This window comes from Lupinus angustifolius, chromosome LG18 (genome assembly GCF_001865875.1).
Source record: "Lupinus angustifolius cultivar Tanjil chromosome LG18, LupAngTanjil_v1.0, whole genome shotgun sequence".
In the NCBI taxonomy this organism is placed as follows: domain Eukaryota; kingdom Viridiplantae; phylum Streptophyta; class Magnoliopsida; order Fabales; family Fabaceae; genus Lupinus; species Lupinus angustifolius.
Window position 1 is genome coordinate 659,214 of NC_032026.1, and position 23,212 is coordinate 682,425.

Consider the following 23,212-nt stretch of genomic DNA (forward strand, 5'->3'; position numbering starts at 1 on the left):
TATAAGGAAAGATACTTCAAAGGGAAAATAGTAAGATGTTTATTTAGCTGTTTGGTTTAGATGAAAAGTGAAGAAAAGAATATGAGAGAGAGAGAATTTGAACTGAAATAACTTATCTTCTTCTTCTCTAATCTCTATTTTGTGTTACTGTTATATTTTTAGGCACTTACAACTAATTTAGGTGAGAGTTGTTAGTATTTTTGTAGTTAAAAAAATTAGCTGTTATTGTTATTCAGTATTATTAATTGTTAAATAAGTCTGATATTTCAGTTCTATACCCAAAAGAAAAAGAAACATAGAAAATAATAAAATAATATTTAGCTGTCAACTTATTAGGGATATAGATTTAGTTTCTTTAGAGTCCTATGACTTTAGTGAGACAAATCTGAAACACAATAGATTAATTTTGAACTCAATTAATTAACACCAATCATGTGGACGATTGACCCATCATAAAACAATCAATAACTATCAATAAAATATCTCCTTATACCAGAAGATAGTATATCTCCTTCAATCAGTTAAAATATGATATATGTATTATTTTGTGTTGTTTTAGAAACATTTTTTTAGAAAATAATTAAATATATAATATATTATTATAATTTTATTAGTTAGTAGAGATAATTTATTTCTTTATAGCATGATATTATTTTCTTTCATTAATAGAGTCTAAGATTGGTAAGTTGTATTTCATATTGGTGGCAGGTTATCATAATCACCAACCTTCAAAATCACCAAATCCATGTGTTAGCTTAGTGCTTCATTTTAGACCAGTAAATTTATTTTACATGAAATATATTTTTTACATAAACATTATAGCCACAAGAGCATGTTTCTTTTGGAAGAGTGTTAGTTTTTTAAGATTTGTAATGAGTGATCCATCATGCCTTGTGTTTTTACTGATACTAAATATTTTTTTGTGCAGTCCCTTTCTGTTCAATGAGATTTAGGTCATAGATACCCATTCATTAGGAAACTTGCAGCTATTGTCACAAAGTATGTAGGGAGAAGAATGCAGTTGTGTTATCAGTGGATTTTGGAAGGAAAATCAAGTGCACAATATCTTATTTTTTTTATCGTGAGTTGTTAGTATGTTAGTATTTTGTTGTGGGTGAGACTCCACCCTCAACCTCCTACACCTTATCATCTAACTACATTATAACTCCCATTTTTTGTTGATGGTGAGACTCGAACCCATAATATTATGATCCCAAAATTTCACTGGCTAAAATTTGGATCCATTATCCATCCCTTTATAATAAGTCTTCATGTGAAGCAATATCCTCTACTATCCCCAACATAGGGAAAGGAAAAGAGAAAGATAAAGGGGCGGGGAGAGGAAGGAAAAGGAAGACAATTCAAACTCTTGTTTGAGAGTGTAAAATTTAGATAGAAATAAAATGAATAGTTAAAAGTGCAAGAATATTGTCTAATTAACAAGTAATAGATAAGAATGTGATTATAAAATTTTAGTAAGTGCATTTAAATACCTTAACATGTTTGTCTCCAAAATACCTCATAATGATGGAGCGTGAAAATAAGCATAAAGAGGATTTTAGAGTTTTAGAGGGGTCCAGAAAACCTCTAGAAATTTTCCCTTTCTTTCACCGAACTCCCGAATAAAGGAGACACTTTCCAAGTCATCGCTCATCCAAAAGACTCCAAACTTAGCCTTAAACAACAAAGAACATCTCATTCGATTACCAGAATTATAACAGAACCCATGAATTACTCTTTTATGCATATTCCTTTTAACAAAGTCTAATGCAGAATCTAGAACTCTGCACTTGCATGCATCATATAACAAAACTACCAGAAATCTCATACATGTATTCCATTACATAATGTTCTAAACAGGTTAATCTTGTTGCTCTCTTCATTTTCCTAACTGAAGAACTTTTAATGCTTAAAACATCAAAATGGTGAAATAAACAGGTGTCCAAGTATTCACAGGCATATTTAGTACAGACAACTGAAAAGTCACATGAAGAAGAAAAAACAAAACATTGAATGACTCTAAATTTCATGCCATGTATATTGGTACATGAAAATAACCCCCAAAAAGATAATTTCTACATAAACCTGAGATCTCAACTTTGCTTGCTAGGCTTAGGAGGTCCGAAGTAGATGCTTATTAATCCCATTATAGAAAACCTGAAGTTCAGAATTAACATCAAAGTCAACAATTTTGAAAGTGGAAAAGAAATTTTGTTAAATTTATACTACCCAGATTTTAGGAGAATAGACCATTACATGATGCATGTCATGTTTACAGAAAGGTGAAGGAATAAAGATAAGTTAAATACAAGAATCACTGTCATATAAATCACATCTTAAGATTAACATCACCTTTGGAGAAAGCTGGAATTAATTTTAGTATGCTTCTAAGCTACCTTTTCCATCATAGAATGTATCTAAATCTTAGAGACGTTGATCACTTCTCATTAATACATAAACACAATGCTCACAATTTACAAAAAAAAATTGTCATCATAACAAAAAAATTTGCTTTCTACCTATATCACATTCTTACCTCTGTCAGAATGTGAACAAAAGAGATCTGTAGTATAATTTAAAATATGTCTTGGCTCCATAAAGTAACTCACAATTCAAAACCATCTTCACTAAATTACTATCTAAATCTAAGGGTATTGCATATAGGGGTGAGAAATATATTTAAAAAGAGATTGAACAAAGTTTGAATCATATCAGAGTCGAATCTTAAATGGCATCAAATAAAAGTTTTTTCTTCTTTAACATGGAATACTTCTTGAATAGGTATCCAGAAGATCAGAAGCATCATATCAGTATCGGATATGAGTGCAACAACACCACTACTTTTCAAATTTTCAAGTAAATAGGCTTCATAAAGTAGCCTGGTTGACTCTTCCAAGTCCACTTTGGCTGGAGAGGATTGTTCTCAATTGTTGTGATGGTAACCTGGGAACCGGGTTCAGATGTCCCATCCCCTGGCTCGAACAAGCTAGCTCCCTAAAGACCAGAAACAGAAACATGACATGACATAACAGAGATGCCATGATAAATATTAGAGATTAACAGGAGCTGACAAGGAGGATAAAACAAGTGGGCTCAGAAGCACATGCCATGATGATGGAGAGTGTCCTTGAGAAGAGAAAATAAAAGGAAGGAAAAAAGAAACATCAGCTTCAAAAGCTTGGGATAAGAGAGCCATTACTCGAGGTATACTGGAAAACTCAGTGGCTCCTGGAGAGGACAGACTCTACCAGCAAAGTCAGATTTTACCAATAACCACTTAGAGGATGTTGATATTCTCTTATGAGAAGCAGAGCAGCCAAGCGGAACTGATTCAGAGTTCCCATGGTCTATGACACTTTAAGGGCCATTTGTGGGAAACGAAAGCTTAGGAATCCTCTCACTAATGTATTTCTTGATTCCCTAGCCTTACCATTTCTCTCCTTCCCCTCACAAATAGACAATTAGAGATTTTGAGCTTCTACGGCATCACACCATCACCATAACTCCTATAGCAAACATAGCCTGTATTATTGCCAGGCTTTATGGGTTTCAGTACAATGCTATGCACAAAGCCCTGGCAATCACCATAGCACTATTGCAGGCTACCTGTACCTAATCATACAATTGAACTATAACCATCTATATATCAAATAGCATGTTTAGAAGAAAAATAATAAAATGAGTGTTTAATAAACTGGTCCATATTTTCTTATTGTTAGAATAATTGGATCTAACTCCATCCAAAAGCTAGCTCATACAATTGTACTATTATTAACACACACAATAAATGAACTGAGAACCATTTATAACCTGGGCAAACTTCCACCTATGAGCTAACTCTATTGGGGTCACGTTAAGCCCAACTATTCTAATTCGGTATCAAAGCCTCTATGACAAGTGGCTACAGGTTTGATCATTATGACGTTATCGTACCTAATCTTCTAAATAAATAAATAAAAGAAGCTAAAATTTCAGCATAAGGTGTGTTAGGCTTGTGCATAGTACACGCTTCAAGCCCAAAACACTATTGCGTGAAGGAGCATACAAAAGCTATCCATGTACCTTCACCCATTAGCTTAAGCTTTTGAGAAAGTTAGTTCCTCACAGGAAGATTTAGCAGATTAAGAATTCTTGGAGGAAAAGGTTTTTGAAAAGGGGCCACATCATAGAATAATTGGGAACAAGACACCACAAGGCTTGGAAAGATCAACTGTTCCAACTATAGTGGAGGAGAAATCTTGAACTATCATGATTCAATTATTGTTACGATTTAATTACAGGAGGAGCGATCAACCCAAAAGACTAGTTCATCAAGTGGGAGAGCCTTGGGGCTTAGGTATAATATCGAGCTTCCTTACTTACTCAATGTGAGACTCATAATATTGTCACCCCTATAGAGATATGTTGTCGTAAATACTATGTCATATGTTGCCTCGCGCCAACGAAAACATGACATGTCAACTAAAATTTCTAAACCTTCATTATTGTTAATGTTTTTGCTTCATTATTATTGGTGCGATGGTGTATATGACATAATTTGGGATAATAGATATGTGTTCATGTCTTTAGTTTTACTACTATATCAATGTTGACCCATTGATAAGAATTCAAATATGTTGTCTCACTCCTTTGTTTCTTTGTATCACTCCGATAACAGGTAATGATACATGGAGTGAGACAACAGATGTGTTCCTCGTATGTCTAGCATAACAAAGTGTGCAAATCAAAAGTAGGCGTTTGGTGCATGAATAAAACAAAGGTAAATCTTATTTATTCCTCATATATTTTTTCCAGCTTATTTATCCCTTCATAAAACAAAATATTCTACTTTTTATAATTAGTTTTATATATAAGAGACGCAACAAATATTGGAAGGGAAGGGAGTATAAGTTATCTCCTCAGGCTAGTGAAAGACATGTATCATGTTTCATCATTTTCTATAAACATATTTTTTTAAATAAACAAAATAGCATGTCACATTTTTAGGCTAAAGGATATCTGCTTATATGAGGAGATAGGTTATTCTCGTATTAGAATATAAGTTTAAGAAATGAAAATGAAGAAAAACTTACATCATGGCCATCATAACTTGTTTGAGATCGGTTTCGATATTCCTCATGTTTGCAACGGATTGTGCACAGAAAATGAGAGCGAGCCAAGAACTCAGCTTATACTGAATTTTATTATTTTGTAATTGAAACAAAACAATGAAAGAAGGTTAGTGCAATGGAAAATACAGATCCATGAAATGAAAATGAAAATTGTAGAAAGAGCGAATAAGAGAGAAATGAGGTGCTACGAACCCTGAACATGACGCCGGCGATGCCGAACACGACGGCGATGAAACCGGCGTAATCTATCGGCATGTCTTGCGGGGCAACAACCGGCGCTACGTATGGCTTCGCCGCCGATGGCTGACGTGGATCGTTGCCGTGCGATGACATCACTGATTGATTTCTCTCTCGCGTTCGCGTCTAAGATCCGTACAGATGTAAATGTTTTTTCTCCCTCTTTTATTCTCTTTATAAGCACTTCAGATTAACACCTCCATTTTATTCATACGGAAGAAGAAAAAGAAAAGTCTGAATAATGAAAAGGTTTTTACATTATCATTCAATAGCCGATAACAATATTATTGTTTGATACTACATATCCAATTTTTATATATTTTATTTTTTTGAATTAAAATGTATTTTTGTGTTCGGTGTACTTTATATTATTTTTTTGTTTGTATGATAATGTTTAATTTAAGGTAAAATTTGTGGTTAATTAATGTATTATTGGTGATAGGTGCTTAGGATTATATAGATTATTTATATTTAATTTTTATTTCATGTTAAATATGACTAATACAAATGGATAATAAACTGAATGCGAATGCGTCTAAATTTTTATTCATATAATATATTACACTTTATTATTATACTAGTTATTATTAACTTTTAAAAATAAAAATTACCTATCATTTTTCACAATGATTCTAAAGTAAACTTTTCTACTCATGTAACTTTATTATGTTGATGAAAAAAATAAACAAATGAAATATGATGTTCCCGGAGGCTTCCCAATTAAATGAACTAATTTATTCCCAACGGATTAGTTCATGTGTAGCATTATATTTTTTTTAGTTTGGAAGTTGAATTTTGAAATGGAAAAAAGAAAAAAATAGAAAGTTTAAAAGTATTTTATGGCTCTTAAGCTTTATATTTATTTTCATTCTCCTTCAAAATCCAAATCTCAAACTTACCCAACGATCTATTTTTGAATAAATTTCTCGCATGTATTTTTGACTCATCGTCTTTCTCTTTTTCTTTCTCATTGACTAATGGCTAATAAAATAAAATTAACAGTTATCGTTGGTGGAATATGTGAAAAACAAATTTATATGTCACTTTCATTTCCTTTAATATTTCCAATAACCTCATATGACATCAACTCCCACTTTTGTAATAACGTTACGAAGATAAAAAATCTGAAATAAATAAGATCAAATATTTAAAGTATGTTAGTCCTAAGATCAATTTTAAACATACTTATAAATAATATTGTATAAATCATAAATATTGTGTGATATGAAAATTATCCCAAATATATAATTACATCGATCAACTGAATCAATCATATCTTACTGTGTTAGTTAAAATCAATTTATACTTGAATTTTTTTATATTTTTTAAAATTACTCATTAAAATTCAAACCTTAATGTAACGACCCAAACCTTTTGTGAAATAAAAAAAAATATTTTTATAGAATTTCTTACTCAACAACTATTTATAACTATGAATTTCTTCCTTCATAGATTATATTTATTGTGAATATATTTAATAATTATGAGTTTCTAATTAAAACAATGGCCCAAATGACATAACAATATATTTTTAAGACTTCAACAATTCAAGTTCATTCTCTATATTTATGGGAATAAATAAATTATTTCCAAGAATCAATTGTCCTCATTTAATACTAAGTATAGGTATTTACTTATCAATACTTTTGTCATTCTAAAGCAACATCATAAAAGCATATGTGATAATATCCATCAAAATGTCATGACTAAAAGTCATATATAACATGTTTTACAAACAACTACATAATAACTATGATCCATTTATAGGAATGCAAATTTCTAGTTAGTTTTAGTTGCATACATACAAATAACTTATAGTATTTTCAAGTAAAGTAAAACCTGCGTTCCTAGAGTATCAGAAGTTAATTTCATCCTTACAACAGGGTGCTCACAATACACAAAAACATAACACAAACATAACATCTAAGGTAACTCATTTACCAGTCTTCCAAAATATAAGTAAGCAACATATCATTCCAATCACACACCAACACTATATTCCTATACTACTAACAAGGAACCTGATTCTCTACCATTTCTTGGGGAGAAGTGTTGCTTGTCATCTGTATGGTCATAAGATATACCAGTACACAATATACAGAAACAAAGAGAGAGTAAGTTATCCTTTTAAGGCACAATATGTGGAATTATATGGAAATTAAGTATCATAACATAATATAAATAATATATATCATAACATGGACAATCATAACTCAACATCAGCGATTACGATTATAACACAGTATAAGCGACATGACACAACATAAACGATTATAGCACAACATTAACAATCATATTATAAAATAAACATATCACATTTCTCAAACATAAAACTCAATCTCATGAGTATGGTGCATAAACTATGCAATGTATCACCAACTAGTCCAATATCAAATGCAATGCATATGAATCCATATTCAACCTTTCACTTTTCAACTCAACTCCCATTATTTTTCAACTCAACTCCTTTTGGAAAGCAATCGGGAGTACAAGACATCCTGTATGATATAATACAATAACTAAGTACACCTATCAGACCAGGTGACTCTCATACGACTCTCATACCAGGAGCTCTCTCACCGATCCAGATAACTCAAAGGGGGTGTCAGAAATCACTTGGTTAAGCAAGGCTATCCTGATCTACAGGGGATCAACCGGACCATCACTGGACTACCCTACCCAAGCAACCCTCAAGGTTTTCATGATGAATCACCATCATTAACCACCCCTATTCATTTCCCAAGATATTACTATCTTGAATCTTTCCATTCTGCCACAAACCTTCCTCCAATGTTATGATGAATGTATATATGTCAAACACATTTGTACTTGTGTTCCTCCAACACTGGAAACAATTCCTGACGACATTAATATCATCATAGCATACCGGTACTAATTAATAGAAGTACTCAAACACCAAAAACCTCATAAAAACTTGGTCAGTAGCTACACCCAAACAATGAGTTATCTTGATAACCCATTTTTGCACATAACTAATGTAACATTGGAATTTTGATCCGCATGAATATGTAAAATTATATATATATATATATATATATATATACACCAATTTAACATAAAATTAGTGTATTATTAGAAACTAAACAGAATGGGGAAAAACTAACCCTAATCAACATAAAGTTACTACAATCATGTTAAATGATAGATATGCTAATGTAAACATGCATCCTAAAAGTGGAGAAGAAAACAAAAATACCAACAAAAGGGAACTCACCTTTTTGCTACACCTTCACTCAATAGAAGGTAGAGATGAATAGAGAAAGAAAGAAATAGAGAAAGAGAGTGAGAGAAAGGGAAAGAAAAACAAAGAGGAAGAAGAGAATGCTCACCACTTCTTTCTTCTCCTTCACCAAAAGTTACGTTCTGTTTTTTCCCAAAGAAAGGGACAATGACTTTTATTTTTATTTTTCTTAACTATTTTTAAATCCATAAAATATGCATATAGAATTATAGGAATATTAATAACATATTATTCTATTCTATTTTAATCAATTACTAAATACATTTCTCATTGTTATTATTCCAAAAATTTATATTAGTTATAAGGCAATTTGGATTGATAAACCTATAACAAATCTTATAATTTAAAAGAATCAATCTAACTATGCTACTAATCCTAAATATATTATATCATACTCCTATTCAAAATCTCATGTTCTAAAAATATATGAATAGATTTAAAAAAAAAGAAAACATTACACTTTAGTACAATGTTTTAAATACACATATTCTCAATTATATACTAAAAATTAATTTAATACACTAAGCAAATTCATAATTCACATTAGGAAAAATATAGGTGTTATACTTCAACCCCATAATTGTTTATAACATTTCAGCTATTAAAATATTTTAATAATTAAAAACTATGTATTACAAATAATAATTTTTAGATTTGTTATAATTAATAATATATAAATTTCAATCTCGTTCATCAAATCTGTTCAAATATATACACAAGTTAGGTCCCAATCAGCCACACAATTCTAATATTATACTAAAAACAACTAAAGATAACGTGTATATGATATCTCCTAATATTTGGTGAAATGATTGGTCATTATATCAATCCAATATTTTAATAATATATAGCAATTTAAGTAGTGAATTATTTTATCATTATATTAATATTTTTATCAATGTGATTATGGGAAATGTATTATAACATTAATTTCAAACAAGATTTCAATGTAATTTTATCTTTTGTGTGGATGGGTCATGTCATTACGTGTGTTGATAATATATATCAAGGGTGTCAATGAGTATCCGTCATGTTATATTTGGCAATAGTTGTCTTTTATCCGATTTTAAATATTAATTGAATATTTTTTAGCCGGATATAGTCCTAAATTCAAAGCTAAAAATATTGGTTGGTTAACCTTTGAATCTAAATCTCATTCTAAACTAGATTAAATATAATATGCATTGATAAAATTTTCTAAATAATATTATTATTATCATGTAATATGTCAAATGAAATAATATATATTATTAATCATGTATGATGAAAAATATTTGAAGATTATGTTTTCGATCAAAGAAGTGATATTATCATGTACACATTAAATAGACACGTAGAAACATGACGAATGAATGATCATGAGATGAGTTGAGTATGTTTGCTTATTACCCAGCCCTAAATATCGGTCGAGTCTAATTTTTTAACTTGAACTCGATAAAACCTGATCATATTCAGGTATGGCCATAATCATCTAAATTGGGTGAATGGGTAGAGTCAGATCTTGCTCACTCCTACTATCAACAATATGTTATTGACGATATAAAAAAGGAGATCCACTTACTCTAATAGTAAGTTTAAAAAACATTTAAACTTTCTCTACATCTTGGTCATCAATTTTAGGAAAATCCAATAGTTTGAATTAGTGAGTAAATCTAAACTATTAAATTTTCCTAAAATTGATGGCTAAGATGTAGAGTAAATTTTTTAAACACACTATTGGAGTAAGTGAATCTCTTCCCTATAAAAAATATTGTACTCTTAAGATATGAATGATAAAAGACTTATTGATAATATAAAAAATCATATATAATATAATATTTATAGATTAAAGAGGCCTAGACCTGAAGTTAATCTGAACCTAAATATTAATCGGGTCAACCTCTGAACTCAAACCTATATTCGATTAAATATAATCTATACGTCTTTTAGATAAAGTATTGTCAATATTATTTATTTTAATAGATATATTATTTAACATATAAAATGAATATATATATATATATATTGTTTATCATATATATGATAAAAAAATTTGAACATGCCAAAAGATGTTATTATTCTCTACATAATTTAATAAAAATACATACAAATATAATGAGTAAATAAACAATGGATCAAGTTCTGGTCGGTCATCCTATTTAGGTCTGATCATAATTAGGTTAAGTCAGGTGGGTAGTGCTGTGTTTTGTTCACTCCTACGCGGGGATGGCAAAATGGGATTGGCCCGACAGGCCAGCCCGTTTGGATAGGTGTTTTTAGCCGGTCGGACTGAGAGTTTTAGCCTAAAAGCTCGTATTCAACCCGTTTTGGAAGCCCGTTTTGGATTAAAGTTCATCTGTCTATCATGTTGCTTATTGTAATTAAGATTAAACATTTATAGTTTTAACTTATGTTTGGTTGCTTAAGCATATAGTTATTCTTTCTCTTTGTAAAGTGAACATTTAATATCTCATTATGTACTTATCTATTATCTTCACTTTTATCCAGTTATTGTACTTGTTATCAGGTAAAGGTAAAGTTTCACTAACAATTAAGGCGTTTGAATCAAATTTAAACATTTAATTAATTGAAATGGAAAATTAGAAACTCAAGTAGAACTACTAATTTTGATTTCTTTTGAAAAATTAACTGAATTCGACTGAGTTTCAATTTATATTTTTAATGTAGTCGAATTCAAATTAAATTGAGTAATATATATACTTTGTTATGATTGATTTATAATATAATAGTTTTGATTCTTATACATTGTTTAAAACTTAGGAATTATAAGCTCTGTTATGAACTAGAAGTCTAAAAGTTTAAGACTATGGTGGTTTATTGTTTAGAATTTATAAGTTTTGTACTAATACAATATGTTATCATGAGATTGTGTCTTTTGTTTGTGATTTTTGTTTTAAAAGACATTTATGAATTGTTTGAGTTATTTATTTTTGTCTAAAAGTTTTAATATGTGCTTTGAAAGAAACAAAATGGGCCAGTCCGCCGGCCTGCCAACCTGCCAAATATAGGTCGGATTAATATTTTGAGTCATTTTAATAATAAGAGTCGAGTCATGCCAATCCATATTCTTGCCCATATTGTTACCCCTACTTACACTAATTAGTAAGGGATTCCAAGAATAAAAACTTTAAACCGAATTTTTTTACTATAAATAGTTAAACTCTTTGCATGTCCACTATTGTTTTGACATAGCAAAAGACCATATCTAATGTCAAAGTCAAGAGATTCACCAACTCACTCTGAATCTAAGAGCACCACCGCCAGAACTATAGCAACTTCATGGCTTCTAGCACCGTTCCTCGTACCCGTTTTCGTGGCCGCGCTTTTCTACCGGTTCGACTCGTTCGACCCGGTTCATTACCCGGTCGACGAGCCGAACCGGTTCACATTGGTAGCGCCGGCACGTAACAATCGAATGCGGGTAGGATCTGAAGTTTTGGCGGAGGGACACGTGGCGGGACCGGAAGACTTTGTTTACGATGCTGCGGCGCGTGTTATTTATACGGGGTGTGAGGATGGGTGGATAAAGCGAGTTACGGTTAATGACTCGGTGGCTGACTCGGTTGTTGAAAATTGGGTTAACACTGGGGGAAGACCACTTGGGCTAGCTTTTGGTACAAATGGTGAACTCATAGTTGGTGACGCCGACAAGGTACGTCACCAAATTATATTGGTTTGGAAAATGATATATTCTCCTACTAAGTCTCGTGTTGACATATCTTATGTCACAATTTAATATTTCATTCATTAATGATTAGTTTATAATAACATTTATCAATTTCTTGTGAGCGTGAGAATTTAGTATGAAGATATATCATTACTTTTATTTTTAAGGTTTTAACATCACGATTTTTTAATCTTTTCGCGAGTTGAAGTTTGAAGTTGAGAAATGAGAAATGAAAATCGTCTTAGAAGTATAAGTATATTTCATGACTTTCAAGCATTTCTCATATGTCATTTATCCGTTAAAAGTTAACTCACAAATAAACTCTAGGAGTCCGAAAAATAATGGGAAACTGTGGCTGATATGACCACAAGTGTGATGGTGAGGGACTCCCAAATCTTAACATATTGGTCTTATTATATGTTCTCAGAGTTTAGACTTAAAACCTTGATTGTTTTAATTTGACTGGAGTTCTATGTTACTACCTTTTATTATTTTTTATATGATTGTTTGAGAGATTGATTCTTTTGTCATTTTTATAAGAATCTTTCAATTAATTGATTTTGTTATAACATATCCTTGTTATTTAACATGCAGTGGAAAGAAAAAGAATCACTGGGTCATTAATGATATTGTAAAAATAAATTTAATTGTTAATACACTTAATGAAGCTAATTAAACCCCCCTTATTTAATATTTAATATTACTTGATTTAATTTGCTTTTATTTAAATATTATTGGGTTCAAGAGGTTGATATCCAAAGGTAAGGTTGTTGCTTTGTGGTCATGGTTGGAATCAAGAGGTTGATATCCAATGGTAAGGTTGTTGCTTCGTGGTCATGGTTGAAATCCTAGAAAGTGGAAACATGTTCGCTTGCGAAAGTAAGACGATGTGCATCTACCCCTCCAAACCCGAACATAGACCACTTATATTACTTGTGAAATCTGATAGGCTAGACAGAAAGACATGATTTTTCTGGGACAGAGTATTACTAAGATTATGGTTTGTGGCCACTCAAATAACCCATTAATGATACAGGGACTACTGAGAGTGACAAAGGACAAGAAGCTTGAGGTGCTAGTGGATGAGGTTGATGGCTTAAAATTCAAGTTAACTGATGGGGTTGATGTAGCACATGATGGTACTATTTATTTCACAGATGCTTCATGCAAATACCATGTAAAGGAGTCTGTATATGACATATTAGAAGGCAAGCCTAATGGTAGATTTATGAGCTATAATCCAACAACAGAGAAGACTACCCTCCTTGCCGATAATCTCTACTTTCCGAATGGAGTTGCAGTCTCACCGGATCAAAATTCCGTGGTCTTCTGTGAAACTTCCCTGTAAGTTACTTGCTTGCATCAAATTTAATTTGTACATGAAACTCTTTCCAACTATCTCGGTCAACTCCGGGACTAATAGTATACGAATGCTATGATTATGTAGGATGAGGTGCAGGAAATATTACATACAGGGGCCTAAAAAAGGAAGCATAGAGAAATTTTGTGACTTACCTGGCATGCCAGATAACATTCATTATGATGGACATGGGCAGTATTGGATCGGAATAGCGGCGGTAAAGTATCCTTCGACTTTGTTATTTACCATAACATCAATCCTCCTATGTCAATTGAAATGGTTATATAGAGGAGAAATGTGAATTATAGAAGAAATTTCATGAATTTTGAATGAGTTTACTAACAAAACCATTTTGTGACTATCTCTTCTCCACTTGACAAAACATGACATGAGAGAATCCACATTGTAGATTGGATTCCATGAGATGGATGAGAGATAGATGAAGAGCAGTTTTATTAATGAACCCTGTTATGCTGTGTGAATGTTATAACTTTTCACCGAAAAATGAGATGATTAATTAGAATGTAACTTTTGAATAAGATATAGTGCTGAATCATTTCTATCTTGTATACTAATAAAAGTTGGTTTTGTGCATTACTGGCAGGAGTTTACCCCTCAATTGGAATTTGTGTTTAGATACCCTTTCATTCGGAAGGCTATGGTAATGCTTACAAAGTATGTAGGGAGCCAAACTAAGACGAGGAACGGAGGAGTTCTAGCCGTGGATTTGGAAGGAAAACCAACTTCACATTATTATGATCCTAATTTATCATTAACAAGTGGGATTAAGATTGGAAATCATTTATATTGTGGCTCTATTATCTATCCCTTTGTAATTCGTCTCGATGTGAAGCAATATCCTGCACTCCCTGCAACTTGAAGGAAAAAGAACATCTCATAAGTCATCATAGCATTATGATGTATAGAACTTTTTGGTTTCCACATAGCATCATATTGAGTGGCATAATTTGGAACTCATGTGAAAACTCCAATGTTCAATTAGTTATGCTTGTTATAATTGAAATGGAAGTTCATGCAGAACATTTTTCCTATGTATTATTCTCTTCAGTGACTTGAGCAATCACCAATAGTGTATTACATTCTTGGTTCAGTAAATGCTGCCCAAGGCCTTGGCTTTCTCCCTAAGAACATACTTTTGTATCTTCCCCGTTGAAGTTTTCGGTATATCCTGAAAAATGACAGTTTTAGGAGCCATGAAATGTGGCAAATGGTTTCTGCAGAAGTTGATGATTTCTTGAGCATCAACATCAAACCCCTCTTTCAACTTCAGAAATGCACAAGGAGTTTGGCCCCAATGATTGTCTGGCCGAGCAACGACTGCTGCTTCGAGAACAGCTGGATGGCTATACAAAACTGTCTCCACCTCAATTGAGCTAATGTTTTCTCCCCCTGAGACTATTATGTCCTTCAATCTGTCTTTGATTTCTATGTAACCATCAAGGTGTTTCACAGCTAGATCTCCACTATGAAACCATCCATCTTTGAAAGCTTCTTCTGTTGCCTTCAAATCTCTAAAATATCCACTCATCACTGTATTCCCTCTGAACATTATCTCGCCCATTGTTTTGCCATCAGCCGGAACATTTTCCATTGTGGCGGGATCTTTGATGGCAATTTCCTCCAAACCCACATGGGGAACCCCTTGCTTGGCTTTCATCTGTGATCTTTCTTTCGGAGGCATCGAATCCCACTCGGGTCTCCATGCACAAGAAGTCCCGGGACCATATGTTTCCGTGAGGCCATACAGGTGAGAAATGCTAAAACCAATCTCCTCCATCTTGGAAAGTATCTGCGGGGGTGGAGGAGAACCTCCTGTCATCACTACCACCTTGTGATCAAGTGGCTTTCTGTCCGCCGACGCAGAGTTCACAATCATGTTCAGCACAGTAGGAGCTCCTCCCATATGTGTCACCTTATGCTGACTCACATTGTCAAATATGTCCTTTGGATCAACTTTCCTAAGACAAACATTGATCCCACACTGTGCTGCCACTCCCCAAGGGAGGCACCACCCGTTGCAGTGGAACATCGGAACAGTCCAGAGATAAACCGGAAAAAGGTCCATCCGGAAGAGTAGAACGGTTGCAAGAGAGTTCAGGTAAGCACCCCTATGGCTGTAGACAACTCCTTTAGGCCTTGAAGTTGTGCCAGAGGTGTAATTTATACTTATAGGATCCCATTCACTTTTTGGTCTGACTATATCATATTCATCATGCCCAGATGCTAGCAGGCTCTCATACTCATAATCACTTGAAATGGTGTTGATTGAAGATGAGCTAACACAGTCACTAACCAAAACTAAAATCGGAAACTTTCTTATTCTTTTGCATAGCAGACCGAGCGCTGCCCGCGCAAGTTCAACTAGCTTGTAGTCGACGAAAAGGATCTTCGCTTGCGAATGTTCCAGTAAGACTGAAACCATAGCTGCATCAAGGCGCGAATTAAGGGTACAGAGAATGCCTCCGGCCATCGGGACTGCGAAATGCAACTCATACATTGCAGGAACATTAGGTGATAGGGTGGCAACCTGTATAGAGAAAAAAACATGGACTGAAATCAGTGTAATATACATTCACATCAGGGAGTTTCAACAAGTTTCTGTATATTTTTGTTCCTTAGCACAAGTTCCATAAAGTAAACTTAGCATTGTTAAAAGGTGCAGCTTATTTTAAAGATAAACACTAAGCAAGGCACTGAAGAACAAAAGTCAATTAGCATTCAGAAAATGGGACATCTCAGGGTCTGTTTGCGAGTTGAGTTTTCGAGAGGAAGGAAGGGAAATGAAAGGCTTCAGAGTCATGCCACAAGTGTATTTCATGACTCTGAGGCCTTCCATTTTCATTCATTCCCCTCCAAAACACAACTCGCAAACGGATCTTAAAGGATATAACTGGTAAAGCCTAGGAAGCAAGGATAAGGAATGTTGTATAATGAAGGGTGATAATGCAAATACCATTTGTCTACATTACACCCTTTAGCCCAGAAATACTATCCTCCAACTATTATCTCATCAAATGTGTTATTTTCATCAATGGTGAATTTCCTTCAATATTCAACTATAAATAATTTGTATCTTTTCTAAAACTAACAAAATCCATATCACCAGCTACCAAACACCGTTAAGGTTCCATCTCAAAAGTCCAACGAAATTTTAAATTATTCCCAAGACAACGAGGCAGAGGATGTAAGACTTATGTCTGACAAACATAAGTTTTAAGGACATCATTGTTTTATTAAATTAGAAACATGTACATGTTCTAAAATGACAGCACAGTAAATAGTAATGATAAAAACCTGAACATAGATTTTTGGTGTCACAAAATAACAAAACTCACCACATCTCCACGGGAAATACCCAAGTGAGCAAGAGCAGAAGCAAGTTTCAAACACCTTTGATGGGTTTGACCCCAATTATACTTCAAAGAACCATACACCAATGAAGTTCTATCTTTACAAATCTTTGATGCTCTCTCCAAGAAGCTTATAGGAGATAAAGGAATGAAATTTGCTGAACAAAGTTGCAAACCTTCCATTGATTCCCATGACCCTTTATCAAGATCATGATCTTGTTTGAGAGAGTTACTTAACTTACCTGAATGATGAACTGAAGAGATGTTAGTTACTCTAAAATGCCTTGAAAAATGAGTCCTTTGCATGGTCTTGAAGATGTGATTCATGGTGAGTTTAAGGTAACAGGATATTGATAATTAGTTGTATGACAGATTTTGATGAGAGAACACATTATTAGATATATAACGATATACCAACAAGATGTTAATCTAGTTGTGTAAGATCATACTATATCATAAGAGGACTAAGAGGTCAAGGATTCGATTTCTTGCTGGGAGGGGCGAACACACACGTTCCGATAGGTATAAATTGTTAGAAATTCATAAAATATCTAACATAAATTCCTTACCCCAAAAGGGATTAATTCCTTACTCATAGGAAGATTATATCGTATCAAAAAAGATATATAACAATGTCTCATTATCTATCTTAATGCAATCAAAATGTTATTTTTTATTTTAAAAATTGTCTTTTATTTATGTGTCAATAGGTTATTGATCAAAGACACAAAATGAAACATCATTAAGGACATATGATCCATGTCCGATGTAGTCAAATCTCTCGACATATGTTTGATATTTCTTTCATACACAAGACTCACTTGTCGAAAAATAATCATATTTGTAACTAAACAACCTTACACAAAGGAGTTGATATCTTCTTCATTAATGGAAAGATATATGATTATTTTTGTACTTATACATAGAGATAAAAATGTCATATCATTATATCTTAAAGATAAAAATGTTAGATCATATTATATTATTTCTCTTGTTTTGAGTACATTTATCTCTCCATTAATAAAGTAGATGCGAACCATAGGTAAAGTAGTATGGGACACCTTATCTTAAAGGAAGTGCATGCGTATGGGTAAGCTTTTATAAGTGAAAGTGAAGGGATAGAAACGTTAACAATTAACTATTCCATAATAAAAAAAACAGTATAATGTTCAAAATTGAAATGTTTACAAAATAAAATTTGTATGCATGCAATATTTTTAGAGATTAATATCTAGCCATAATTTTTTACTACCAAAACCTAAAATAAAAGATAGATCCGACAAATGTTCCGGTCTTTCTTTCGAGAGAAAGACTTGTGTGAAGACGAAATCATATAGAAACAACCAATAAGATTCTGACAACACATTAATATTTTAATTCTAATTAAATTTAATTCAAAATCGTAGCATCAAAAACTATAAAATGATTTGTCTCCAAATCTAATGTATTACATGCGTCTCCATACAAGTTTTTCTCGTGTGTTTGGATGTCCAAAAAAATCTAAGGTCCTGATATAATTTATAAGGGAAAACACCAATAGGGTTATCATAGTGACATCATAGATAAGAACATGGATTTTATAAATAGATGAGATTATTTATAAGGAAGTATATTTGATCTATTACTAATTTGGTGTCTCTAACTTCTCTCTATCTTACAATGGTGCACGCTATAAATATTGATTTTTTTCGAGTTTTTTCATGTACCCTTTCCATACCCTCCTCCAAGGTAGGGATGAGCAAGATCTGACCTTACCCACTTACCTGGTACAACCCGATAATTATTGGACCTAAATAAAGTCGAGTCTTATCGGATATAGGGTTGAGTTCAGGTTCAAAAATTAGACTCATATAATATTTAAGGTTAGGTAGGGACCAAGTATGACTCGGTCTGACCAGTCTCATGGTTACTCATTCATAATGTTTGTACATGACCTTATTCAAATGTGTACAGAGTAATCATATCTTTTTGGTCGGGAATATCATTGATTCTTCAATTTTTCATTGTATATACATCATTAATAATAAATATATAAATATATTCAATTACATATTCATAATAATAAATAATATTAAGAAGACTTTATTTAAAATGAGTATGCATTATATTTAGTCAGGTCTAATGTTGAGTTCAAGTTTAAAGATTGAGTCTGAGTTTAAAAAATGATGCGAGTAATATTTAAGTTGAGTAAAGAACAAATCTTAACCCGTCCCAATTTGATCCATGCTCACCCCTACTCCAAGGCTCAACCCTATTATAGGTCACTCTGATTCAGCCTAAAGAAATCCTAATGGTGAGTCATTCCACAACCATACCCTAAAATAGAATGAATCTCCAATACTATTGACTATTATTTATGGATAATGTTGAACTACTTGGATTTATCCTAGTACAATAATTATATTTTGTTGCTAGTGGTCCATGCTAATTGAATAAATACAAAAGAGTTTATTTTCTCTCTCATACCTTATAATATATAATCTTATATTTTATTTTTTATTGTAATATCTATGCACTATCAGTATAAAGATTTATACACAGACATTACATCATTCATTATTCATATGAATTATTATTTTTAAAGACTCAATAATAATTAAATATAAATGATGGATAATGAATTATACGATTTCTCTCTCTAGTTTCTATTGCATGGTCACACATGTGACTTGTTTAAATACAAATAAAAGACAAAGGGGTCTTTCTGAACATGCATCTGGCTACTGTCCTACACCCTTTCCACTTACACTTGTTGAATAATCCATGAATAATTCAACTTTCCCGATTTAGTGTCCCCATTCTTATTTCGTTCTACTTATATTTAGACATATAAAATTAATGTGTTTTTTAAAAAATAAAATTAAAATTATAAAATTATTTTTTATTTATTAGTAAATACTGATTAATTTGGGATATAAAACGAGAACTTTTAACGAATAGATCCGAAATTATATTTCACAACAAGTTACAGTTGGAAACAACACAATTTTTTTTTTATTTCATTCATAACTTATAGGTGGGATAGATTCACCCAATACCTACATATGAAATTGTATATATATTTGAAGTGATCACTATATATTTTATTCATCCTTATTTTTTTCAAATTTTAATTTCATAGTGGATGGTGCATAAGCACATATTTAGGTTGAGTAGGAACATAATATTTCATATTTATATGGGTTGAGCAAAAACATGACACATACTACTTTTATAAAGATATTTTAATAGGATTTAACTTCAAACCACTTTAGAACTCAAAAAACTGAATCAAATCCGGTGTATATACTATTTTTTAAAAGAATTTAATATCCATCTAAAATTACATATATTATAGGATACATACCCAATTAATTGAAGATATTTTAATATTTTATGTTCATCTATACTATTATATAAAGGTAAAACATGTGTAAGAAATAATTGAATATGTGTAATTTTTATATTTCAATTTTACATTTACTACTATATAAACTGTAAAATATACCTAAAGGGTGTCTAAGTAATTCAACATGTATAATTTCATTTAATTCTATTTATATATTTAAATGATGGTAATTAAAAGAGAATATGATATATTCAAACTTTAGGTTGTATATGACTATTTTAGTTTACATTTTAAATAGAGAACAAATTATATTCTTTGAGATGCTCAAAAACTAAAAAACTTAACATCTTCATTCCCTATTCTCCATATCATAATTTATTTCATGTTCATTTCTTATCCAATTTTTTAGATAAAGAAGATCACACTTTTTAATATATGTCAAAATATAATTAAATGAAACATTAAACACTTATTCTTTCTTAGAAGATATTTCTTTTATAATAATTTATATCCTATAGAGACTCTACTATCAATCTCAAACTATAACTAAAATTATAATATCATGTATAAGTAAGTAATACTCAAAAAAATATTATAATATCATGTATACTCAATACAAAAAATACTTTATAATTCTATAAAATGAAATATATAAAAATTAAATATTCAATATTATAAAATAAGAATAGGTTAGATATTGACACACTACTTTACATAACGTGAAAAGGCCAAGATGAAAAACCTTATATTAAATAATAATAAAAAAGTTTAAACGTNNNTATATATATATATATATATATATATTACCCAATTAGCAATCTATATATAGGTATATAATAAACCACTCCACTTCTTCATAATATCATAAAATGCATAAGATTTCATCAACATTTCCCCTACACCTACCTGCATTGATGTACTCCGGTGGCGGCGGCGCCGCCTCTAGCCGGATGAGATTCGGAGTAGAAGAAGAAGCACCAAGAGCTGTAAAGACCTTCCATTCTTCTTTGTTGCATATAGTTATCAAAGGTGAGATTTGATGATTAAGTTTTGTATTGAATGGAAAATGTATGAAACAAGATAGTGAATGAGAAGAAAGAAACATGTTATGGCTTAGATTTTATTTGATTTGTGCTTTGCAAATTGTGACTATGGAAATTTATTTATTCTCACACGTTACTTGGTGGATCATGAATTATCACATTGAACTTTGTGGGGCTTATTTATTTATGCATGTATTAATTTCGTAGTTACCATTTTTAGATGGAGTTCAATTTAAATAAATTGTTAATCTCTCTTTTTTGTTAAATGGAGGAAAATGACTCTTTACTTGTTTTGATTAAATCACAAATATTTTTAGGACTCAAATCCAATATTAGATTAAGTTAAGACAATCCTCACTGTTTCATTTATTTGCATACTTAATTATGAAAGTATATCTTTGATGTAATAAGTTATAGAGTGTAATATCGTTAAATATTTAATCATTTTTATTGAATTTTTTGAAGAATCAATAGTGATTACAAATAAATGATAGATTAATAATGTATCAAACTTTTATATTGTTAATGTCTACATTTTTATGTGGGTTATATAGGTAACATTGTGTTTCTTTTAAGAGTAACTACTCATTTAAATCCTTCATATTTTTTGACCTTACCAGTTTAGTCCTTCAAAAAATAAAAAACCTAAAATGGTCCCAAAAATTTCAAATATGGATTAATTAGTCTTTTTAGCATGTTTTATAACATTTTGTATGAACTAATTTGACCCAAAAAGGACTAATTTGACCCAATTTAAAATTTTTGAAACAATTTTAGGTCTTTTCTTTTTGAATAACTAAACTGATAAAGTCAAAAAATATAAGGGACTAAAATGATATTTCCTCTTCTTTTAATCGACTAGTTTGTCATTAGGGCCAAGTGGTTTGATGCATATTTATGAATGTGGTATGGTATTGGTTACTGAATGGGTTATTATCCCATACATATAACTAAGCTCATCAAATTAAAAAAAAGAATTGGTATCAATTAAAATTGATTTGTGCGTAAAAAAAATCACATTTTTTAAAACTAATACATCAAGGACTAGAATATTATAATTATTTATAACATAATCAATTAAATTATATATTTTCGGTTAGATAACCAACTCATAATAAGTATTGTAATTGTTTGTACTACTATATTATTAGTATGTGATTGGTTTAATGATTTCTTCCAACTTGATTTTCTTTTTCCTTTATTACACCCTCCATCTTAAATGTGTGAAAGTATCTTTGAACCACTATTTTTATTAGCATGTATATTTAGATAAAATATATAATTAAACTTTTCTTTTCTTATATAAATGTAATATTATTGTTAATTAATAATAATAAATTAGGTTAATACTAACAAATGTTTATGGGCATTATTTAAGAATTCAAAAATATAAAGTTTAAATTATAAAATAATATATTTTAAAACTTTCAATTGTGATTTTCAGTACAAAGTTTCTATTTAACTAATGATTAGGATGTTACAAGTTTTGCACCACTTGCCATTTTCCACACTCTCTATGGGTTTAATTAGGTCTATTCGTACATAGTAGAACCCTTTAGGAGGCTTTTAGAATTATTCATATGTACTATATAAAACTAAAAGAATAAAGTGGAAGAATATACAACTAGGTTTGCAATGAACCGAAACAACTCAGTATTCGTTCGAAACTCAATTCGTTATTTAGCTCGATAAACTTGGTTCATAAACCAAATGAGCTAAACTTGAGCTAGAAATTGAGCTCGTTAAATAAATGAGTCGAACTTGAGTTGAATATAGTTTGACTCATTTGGTTCATGAGTTTATTATGACTCATACATCCCTTTTTATATTTAT

General features: G+C 31.3%; 3 protein-coding genes across 6 annotated transcripts; 1 reads left to right on the forward strand and 2 right to left on the reverse strand.

The window, feature by feature from the left end:
• On the reverse strand, positions 1,716 to 5,519 carry LOC109332323 (protein Asterix-like). Its single transcript, XM_019567270.1, has 4 exons — positions 5,304 to 5,519; positions 5,073 to 5,173; positions 2,067 to 2,157; positions 1,716 to 1,995 (listed from the first exon to the last, which is right to left on the reverse strand). The coding sequence occupies exons 1-3, from the start codon at positions 5,442 to 5,444 to the stop codon at positions 2,094 to 2,096; spliced, it is 306 nt and encodes a 101-aa protein (XP_019422815.1). The 5' UTR covers positions 5,445 to 5,519; the 3' UTR covers positions 1,716 to 1,995; positions 2,067 to 2,093.
• LOC109333083 (protein STRICTOSIDINE SYNTHASE-LIKE 4-like) lies at positions 11,810 to 14,783 on the forward strand. 2 transcript variants are annotated; one of them, XR_002105978.1, is made up of 5 exons: positions 11,810 to 12,262; positions 13,314 to 13,621; positions 13,725 to 13,854; positions 14,242 to 14,601; positions 14,638 to 14,783. XR_002105978.1 is itself a non-coding variant. In XM_019568349.1 (4 exons), exons 1-4 carry the CDS (start codon positions 11,819 to 11,821, stop codon positions 14,515 to 14,517), a joined length of 1,158 nt encoding a protein of 385 aa, XP_019423894.1. In that variant the 5' UTR covers positions 11,810 to 11,818; the 3' UTR covers positions 14,518 to 14,709. The 2 variants fall into 2 exon arrangements, 1 of the variants encoding a protein (XP_019423894.1); XM_019568349.1 differs by having other exon boundaries at positions 14,242 to 14,709.
• On the reverse strand, positions 14,402 to 21,473 carry LOC109333082 (probable acyl-activating enzyme 2). 3 transcript variants are annotated; one of them, XM_019568347.1, is made up of 4 exons: positions 21,243 to 21,473; positions 16,994 to 17,262; positions 14,723 to 16,185; positions 14,402 to 14,512 (listed from the first exon to the last, which is right to left on the reverse strand). In XM_019568347.1, the coding sequence occupies exons 1-3, from the start codon at positions 21,439 to 21,441 to the stop codon at positions 14,746 to 14,748; spliced, it is 1,908 nt and encodes a 635-aa protein (XP_019423892.1). In that variant the 5' UTR covers positions 21,442 to 21,473; the 3' UTR covers positions 14,402 to 14,512; positions 14,723 to 14,745. The 3 variants fall into 3 exon arrangements, with proteins under 3 accessions (XP_019423892.1, XP_019423891.1, XP_019423893.1); XM_019568346.1 differs by lacking the exon at positions 14,402 to 14,512 and having other exon boundaries at positions 14,671 to 16,185; XM_019568348.1 differs by lacking the exon at positions 14,402 to 14,512 and having other exon boundaries at positions 14,671 to 16,185; positions 16,994 to 17,232; positions 21,240 to 21,473.

Excerpts from the sequence above, each read along its gene's own strand:
- LOC109332323 (XM_019567270.1), bottom strand. The coding sequence starts at position 5,444 with ATGTCATCGCACGGCAACGATCCACGTCAGCCATCGGCGGCGAAGCCA. Across the intron at positions 5,174-5,303 it reads TCGCCGGCGTCATGTTCAGG|TATAAGCTGAGTTCTTGGCT; the intron begins GTTCGTAGCACC and ends AATAAAATTCAG. Across the intron at positions 2,158-5,072 it reads CAAGTTATGATGGCCATGAT|GTTTTCTATAATGGGATTAA; the intron begins GTAAGTTTTTCT and ends TCTGAACTTCAG.
- LOC109333083 (XM_019568349.1), top strand. The coding sequence starts at position 11,819 with ATGTCAAAGTCAAGAGATTCACCAACTCACTCTGAATCTAAGAGCACC. Across the intron at positions 12,263-13,313 it reads TAGTTGGTGACGCCGACAAG|GGACTACTGAGAGTGACAAA; the intron begins GTACGTCACCAA and ends TTAATGATACAG. Across the intron at positions 13,855-14,241 it reads ATTGGATCGGAATAGCGGCG|GAGTTTACCCCTCAATTGGA; the intron begins GTAAAGTATCCT and ends CATTACTGGCAG.
- LOC109333082 (XM_019568347.1), bottom strand. The coding sequence starts at position 21,441 with ATGTTTCTTTCTTCTCATTCACTATCTTGTTTCATACATTTTCCATTC. Across the intron at positions 17,263-21,242 it reads ACCGGAGTACATCAATGCAG|TTCATCATTCAGGTAAGTTA; the intron begins GTAGGTGTAGGG and ends ACATCTCTTCAG. Across the intron at positions 16,186-16,993 it reads GTATTTCCCGTGGAGATGTG|GTTGCCACCCTATCACCTAA; the intron begins GTGAGTTTTGTT and ends TTCTCTATACAG.